Source organism: Cucurbita pepo, chromosome 11 (genome assembly GCF_057944985.1).
Source record: "Cucurbita pepo subsp. pepo isolate OVF chromosome 11, ASM5794498v1, whole genome shotgun sequence".
Classification (NCBI taxonomy): Eukaryota; Viridiplantae; Streptophyta; class Magnoliopsida; order Cucurbitales; family Cucurbitaceae; genus Cucurbita; species Cucurbita pepo.
Window position 1 is genome coordinate 14,904,732 of NC_141808.1, and position 7,290 is coordinate 14,912,021.

The 7,290-nt window shown below is 40.4% G+C and overlaps 2 protein-coding genes across 2 annotated transcripts; one reads left to right on the forward strand and one right to left on the reverse strand.

Annotated features, from left to right (window-relative positions):
* Window positions 1–228: 228 nt before the first annotated feature.
* On the forward strand, window positions 229–1,043 carry NIMIN-3 (NIM1-interacting 3). Its single transcript, XM_087127990.1, has one exon. It carries the CDS (start codon window positions 391–393, stop codon window positions 814–816), a length of 426 nt encoding a protein of 141 aa, XP_086984116.1. The 5' UTR covers window positions 229–390; the 3' UTR covers window positions 817–1,043.
* A 971-nt stretch (window positions 1,044–2,014) lies between these two features.
* On the reverse strand, window positions 2,015–4,774 carry LOC111804742 (GDSL-like Lipase/Acylhydrolase superfamily protein). The gene is made up of 5 exons (XM_023689515.2): window positions 4,425–4,774; window positions 2,965–3,159; window positions 2,705–2,865; window positions 2,371–2,635; window positions 2,015–2,278 (listed from the first exon to the last, which is right to left on the reverse strand). The coding sequence occupies exons 1-5, from the start codon at window positions 4,660–4,662 to the stop codon at window positions 2,046–2,048; spliced, it is 1,092 nt and encodes a 363-aa protein (XP_023545283.2). The 5' UTR covers window positions 4,663–4,774; the 3' UTR covers window positions 2,015–2,045.
* Between the last annotated feature and the right edge of the window lie 2,516 nt (window positions 4,775–7,290).

Below are 7,290 nucleotides of genomic sequence, written 5' to 3' on the forward strand. Positions count from 1 at the left end.
CAATTATATACTTCTAAATTTCACAAATTTAGTTTAAAACCCTATTAGATACTCAAAACTCCGATACTAAACTAATAGTTTAACCTTATTCATGTTCGAGTTTAAGTTTACATAGTTTCGTATCTTCATTTCAAACGTCTTGATTTTGAATCTCTTTCTCAAATTATCGTATAAAAAAAGATTAAATTTAAGTGAAATTTTGAACATCTGACCGATGATTGACATGTAATCGAGGCAGAGGCAGAGAATCCCAATTCCATTTTTCAATCTCCTCATTCAAATTCCCACATTTTTCAAAACCCATTTTACAACATTTCAATGTGAATCATCTCTTTCTCTCTCTTTGTTTTTCTCTCTCTCATCCATTTCTCATCCCTTGGGAGCAGAGCCATGGAAGGAGGAAGAAAGAGAAGAAAATTGCAGAACATTGAAGAAGATGATGATGAAGAAGAAGATGATGATGAAGAAGAAGATGAAGATGAAGATGAAGATGAAGATGAAGAGGAAAAAATGAAGCTGTTCTTCGCTCTAATTCAAAACACCAAAGCCATGAGAGACAAAATCAAATCAAAAGAATCAGCTGAAGAAGATAACCCAACAAAAGGGGTTTGGAATCCAAAGTTTCAACCAGAAGATTTCATTGAAGATGGGTTTGATACCCACAAATCCAAATCCAAAGCCGCCATTGAATTAGGAGCTGCTTCATCTTCAGCTACAAAACAGAGCAACCAAAAGGAAGAACACCAAGAACACCAAGAACACCAAGAACAGCTAGAACAACCAAAAAAGGGGCTCGATCTTAATCTCTCTCTTTGATTTTTGTTCTTGTTTGTGTTGAATTAACGCTGTTTTATAATGGGTTGCTTTTGGTTTTGCTTGATTCTATGTTCAAAGCTCTTATCTTTCCCATTTTTTTTGTTTATTTCTGCGTTTAAGATTGCTCTGTTTTGGTGGGTTTTGTTTCCATTGAGCATTTGAATGAGCTTTCTTTCATTGTTCACTTGATTTCTATAATTGGTAATTTATGGCCTCTTTTCGGTTTATTGTGATAGGATTATTGGGGCTGAGTCCCACGTCGGTTAATTTAGTGGAAGATCACGGGTTTACGAGGAGAGGATTGTTGAAGATTATTAGGGGTGAGTCTCACTTATTGGTACGAGACCTTTTGGAGGAGCCCAAAGTAAAGCCACGAGAGCTTATGCTCAAAGTGTACAATATTATACTGTAGTGTACTTTGTTCGAAGAAATGATTGTTGAGGATTATTGGGAGTGAGTCCCGCATTAGTTATTCGAGAGCTCCTTAAGCCTCAGGGGAGGCGTATAGTGTACGGAGCCTCAGGGGAGGCGTATAGTGTACGGAGCCTCAGGGGAGGCGTGTAGTGTACATTGGTTAATTTAGTAGAAGATCATGGAGTTTAATTATTTAGACACTAAATTCTAGGGTAAATTATAGGTTTAGACTGTGACATCGAGAGGGGAATGAAGTATTTTTTTTGTAAGGGTGGGGAAATTTCTCATTAGGAGACGCGTTTTAATGGGCCAAAGCAGACAATATATGATAGCGTGTGGGCTTGAGCTATTACAAATGGTATCAGAACAAGACACTGAGTGTGTGCCAGTGAGGACGCTGGTCTCCAAGGGGTGGATTGTGAGATCTTATTATCGGTTGGAGAGGGGAGCGTAACATTCATTGTAGGGGAGAGATTTCCAAGGAGGAGTGAATTGTGAGATCCCATATCAGTTAGAGAAGGGAACTAAGTATTCCGTATAAGGGTATGGAAACCTCTCCCTAGCAGACGCGTTTTAAAACCGTGAGGCTGACGACGAAACGTAACGGGCTAAAATGGGATAATGGTGGACTTGGTCTCTTACATAGACGAACGATCGAACTTGTAATTGTGGTCTCTTACATAAAATTGTGAAACTTCTTAGATTAAAATTGTAATGTTATTTCTCGAGAATTTACCTTCGATTTCATTCGTTATTAAAAAAAATATCCATGAAAATGGAACAATGACGAGAAACAAACTATGGTTTAATTGAACTCAATTGTTGCAAAAGAAATCAAAAGGCAATGACGGAGTAGAATAAGCTCTAGAAAGTACTTTCGAAGCCACGATCTTGTTAGCTTCTTCGGTGTAATGAATCCCGTCCCAGCTGATGAACTTTGAATTTTCGTTACAAACTTGATATCTCGGTTGACCACACGTCACTCTAATGTCGTAATTGTATGGACGTCCCCCGGCGCCACAACATGCCATTAGAGGATCAGAAAAACCTGAAAAAACGGTTGTTCTTGTGAGTTTTTGTGAGATTCATTGGTTGATAGAGTGTTTGTTTAGTAAATTTACGACGGGTTTTTGTACTTACCGTGTAATGAGGAGTTGGCAATCAGATCGTACTTGATAGTGTAAATATCAACGTACACAATACTTGCGTCTTTCAGTTCATATCTCAATTCTTGGCATAAATGGCTCAACGCCTTGTTGAACAATGTCGCTAGGTTATTGTAGCTCGAAATGCATCCATATCGGTCGAGATCTTTCGTGTGAAACGATGAGAGTTTCTGAGGCAAACAACCTAACGGCCCCGTGTTGTGTATCCAAAACTTCCTTCCACCTTGACCATACAAACCCTAGAGAAAAACATCGAATTCAACAAAAGAGGAACCAAAAAACGAAGCACAACCACTTATCACTCTCACCTTTACAGCATTTTGAATTTCGGAAATGATCGATGGGATCTGTTTAACCACTTGAAAATAAGAAAGGTTCTTAGATAAAGAGTCGGCTATATCATTTTGACCAATGTCAATCATATACAACGCGTTCCTAAAACCGTCATCATCAATCAAATTCTCGTAACCTAAAACAAGATCTCAATCTCAATCGACTGTATTCTTAACATATAGAAAATGGAAAAAGTAACGACAATAACTGTAACGATAAGAGTTCAGAAGAATACCAGCATTAGAGTTAAGAAGTTCGAGCGTTCGGGTCTTGAAGTGAACGAATTGCATGACTTGAATGTTGAGCGAAAAAGGAACATACTTGGGGAGAGTGGACGATCCTACGATAGCAAAGTTTGCTCCATTTTTGAAATTCGATCTTGCTAACGAGTCCATATAAGGGTTTAACAAGTTCGTGTTCAAGCTTTCACCTGTCAAAACAAAATGAAATAAATTTCGGTCGGTCTCAATCTAGTTGTTCGAGTTGTAAATTTTTTCAACTCGAACAACCCTAAATATTTTGAGTTAAATTAGTTCGAGATGTTCAGATTATTTATTTATTAAATTTTTCAAACTCAATCTCAATATATATTTCAAAAATTACTCTCGAATGGTTAAAATTTATTTTTTAGAGCGGTCGAAGGTAATAAAAAAATAATTATTAAATTAATTTAAAGTAATATACATATATTTATGAACTAAGAACTAAAATAATTTAGTCTCTAAATTGATTGTCGTCTATGGGCTTTCCCTCAAGGCTTTAAAAGTCGAGGGAAGGATTCCACGCCCTTATAAAGTCTACAGGAAGGTTTCCACACCTTTATAAAATCTACGGCTAGGGGAAGGTTTCCGCACCGTTATAAAGTCTACGGAAAGGTTTCCACACCCTTATAAATGGGCTTTCCCTCAAGGCTTTAAAAATCGAGAGGAAGGTTTCCACACCCTTATCTGTCTACGGCTAAGGGAAGGTTTCCACACCCTTATAAAGTCTATGGCTAAGGGAAGGTTTCCACACCCTTATAAATTGGGAGCGCCCCCAAATCCACTCCTCTTTGGGGCCCGGTCCTTACTGTCACACCGCCTCGTGTCTACCCCTTTTAGGGAACAACGAGAAGGTTGGCACATCGTCATCGTCCGGTGTCTGGCTTTGATATCATTTGTAACAACCCAGACCCACTGCTAGCAAATATTGTTCTTTTTGGGCTTCCCCTCAAAGCTTTAAAATGCGTTAAAAAGAGGTTTTCAAGGTGCTTTATTCTCCTCCCCAACCAACGTGAGACATCACATTTAATAAATTATTAAAATAATCTTAATAATATTTTATGGAAGGGAAAGAACAAATTAATATTTATAATACATAAATAGAAAAGAAAAAAAAAACAGTAAAAATTTCCTTAATATATAAAAATGCTAAATTTAAATCAAAGTTCAAAAAGAGAGGAAGGTGGGACCAATGCGCCACGTGGACAGAGAGCACAGAGATTAGAATATGAGTAAAGCAGAGGATTCCAACCCCAGACAAACGTCAAACAGAACGGGATCCATATCCATCTCAAATTCCACAAAAAACCCCCAAATTCCCATAAATCACAAAAATGCCATTCACAATTTCAGATCTAAAGACGAACTGAACGGTCAGATCTAACGCCACGTAATAATTAAAAAAAGGGGGGAAAGTATAGTGGGGCCTACTTACAGAGAAAGTCGATGAGAAGGCGGCCATCGGAGAGGCGGCCGGTGGATCTACGGAAGAAGGTTCGGCCATTAGGGGAGAGAACCGGAAACCCAAGTCCGGCGACTAAGCCACCGGTGTCGGAGTTGGAGTCGCCGAAGTTGAAGATGACCGGCGGACGGCGAGTGCACTGGGAAAAAACCATCGAAGGAGGAAGAAGAAGAAGAAGAAGAAAGGTAAAGAGACCGACAATGGCGGCCATTGTCACTGGACAGTTCAAAGCTCGCAAAGCTGCTGTCTTTCTTCTCTCTCTTTGTCTGTGTGAGATTTATTTTGTTGGGTTTTGAGTATCGAATCCTTTATTTTGATCTTTTTTGGTTTTTGTCTTTATAAATTATAATGTAGACTGTCGGTGGGTCGCATTTTGTTTGTGTTCTTCGTTGTTATTTCGATGAGTTTAAGGAAAATCATTAAAGTTTGTACTTAAATTTTTGTATCTTGGGGGATTTTTTAGAAAATAATCAAGAAAATATGGACTTCACGTTTGGATTTTTGAATTTTTAAACCGGTTTATTTGGAGTTTATTCAATATATTGGGGGATCTCACGATCCACCGCACGCATAAGGTACACGATGAATCTGTGTATGTCGAATCTCACAATTTACCTCCCTTGGAGGCCAACGTCTTGGCTGACACACTGCTCAGTGATTGACCTTGATATCATCCTGTAATAGTCTAAGCTTATCACTAGTAGATATTATCTGCTTTACCTCATTATGTATAGTTGTCAGTCTCATGATTTTAAAACGTGTCTACTATGGAGAGGTTTCCACACCCTTATAAAAAAATGTTTCGTTCTCTTCTCCAGCTGATGTAAAGTCTCACAAATATATTTTGGTTACGAAGTAAAAGAATGGATAATTATTGAGTATACCCATAAATTTCCTTGAGGGCTAGCGTGTTCCCTGGTGTCACGGTCCTACATTCTTGACCGTGCGGCGTCGTGACCGATACACGCTCACGACCAGCCTTAAGGGGGATTAAGCCCCATATATATTTTTCGCCCCGGCTTTGTGGCTTCGTCGGACCTTAGGCGAGGTTTGCCTTCGCCAATCGAACATCGCTTGTGCGGAATCCAAGCTTGTTCAACCACACACGCCGCCTGCGCGTGTATGTTCAATCGTCTGCGACACATCCGACTTGCCTCTACGCTAGGCCAACTCATTCGGCTCGACCTTGCCTCTACTCGGGTCAAGGTCTCTCAATACAACGTCGCATCTCATCTTGCCATCTCGATCCCCATTGACGGGGTCCATATGTCTTGACGCCATCCCGAGTCTCGGGATGTCGTCGTCCATCATAACTCGTTCGGTCGTGCCATCGAGAATGGGCCCGCGTGTCGTTCATCTCACCGGGGCTTCCCGAACATCCATCCATCCGGGTTCCATCGAGGCATAGGCCCTCCCGTGCCCATGCCGAGTCGTTTACGGATACCGTACCGGATAGCGGGTGTATGTAGCAACCTCCAACACGCGGGCTAGGGCGCAATACCGGCACACCCGTGCCGTCCGGTACTGTCCTTTAAAAACCCATTTCAAAGGAAGTCGCCCGAGACACTCGTCTCGGCACGCTCGCCCACACTGTGACACACGTATGTGCCATAGGGTAGCTCACTTAGGCCACAGGGCCCAGGGGTGGTGGAGAGCTAACACCATGGTACCCCCTATAGTACATTTTGAGCCATTTTCATTCTACCAGGAGTAGACATGATTTTCGTGAGGTGTCATACGGTGTCGTGCATTGTCCGTCCAATGTCCGATTGACACCAAACTTGGCGAGCATTCATATTTCATATGGACGGACTTAACTCCCAAACCGCATGACCAAATTCCTTCCGAAACCTCGACTTTTGAGGTTAAGGCCCGGGGCCCTACCCGGCCCTTCGACAAGCCTATCTTGTCCTTCATGTCTATGCTGATGTCTCTGTTATGCTTGTGTCTCAACATGTCTTCAATACCCACTTTGCGTGGTGGTGTGTTGGATGATGCATCGTCCTCCTCGATCGCATCATGGCATTCTTCTACGTTGGCCCGCATATGGCCGGATGGGCGTCTCTTGAGGGACACCCCTTTGCTTGTCATGGCGTGAGGGTCACAACCTACTCTCTTCATAGTAAGGTTGTGACATTCTCCCCCACTTAACTTAGTCATCGTCCTCGATGACTTACACGGGTCACAATCATATTGCAGATTGTGACACCTGGCACACTGCTCGATAACTGACTCTGATACCATTCTATAACCGTCAAAGCCTACTACTAGCAGATATTGTCTGCTTTAGCTCGTTACGTATACTCATCAACCTCATGATTTAAAAACGTGTATATTAGGGAGACATTTCTACAACCTTATAAAAAAATTGTTCCGTTTCCATTCCAACGGATGTGAGATCTCACAAATATATTTTGGTTACAAAGAAAATTAAAAAAAAAACAGATAATTCCTAACTATACCAATAAATTTCCTTGATAACGTGAGGTTAAGAAGTAGATGACGTGTATAGATCGTACAAATGCAAAGAGAACTTGATATGGAATCAACCCAAGGGAAAGTATGGAACAAATTACCATTAAGAACGGGAGTAAAAAAAACTCGTTTCTAAACTTATGATTCGAATCACTCCACAATTCAAGTTCTAAACACAAGAATTTGCAAATAATTCCAAAATGTGATATCTCTAATCAAAGAAACGAAGATTTTATATAACCTTTACAACTTTAAATTATCTAGTTAATGAGAATACTCGTAAGCTCCATATTAAAATGGGTGGAATATGATAATATATGAGTTACAATGTAACAACTTCGGTATTAAAAACTAATTTAAATAT

What these genes read in the sequence shown, in the direction of transcription:
- NIMIN-3 (XM_087127990.1), top strand. Translation starts at nt 391, where the DNA reads ATGGAAGGAGGAAGAAAGAGAAGAAAATTGCAGAACATTGAAGAAGAT.
- LOC111804742 (XM_023689515.2), bottom strand. Translation starts at nt 4,662, where the DNA reads ATGGCCGCCATTGTCGGTCTCTTTACCTTTCTTCTTCTTCTTCTTCTT. An exon ending in CCTTCTCATCGACTTTCTCT is followed by an intron (nt 3,160 to 4,424) that starts GTAAGTAGGCCC and finishes TTGTTTTGACAG; the next exon opens with GTGAAAGCTTGAACACGAAC. An exon ending in ACTTCTTAACTCTAATGCTG is followed by an intron (nt 2,866 to 2,964) that starts GTATTCTTCTGA and finishes ATCTTGTTTTAG; the next exon opens with GTTACGAGAATTTGATTGAT.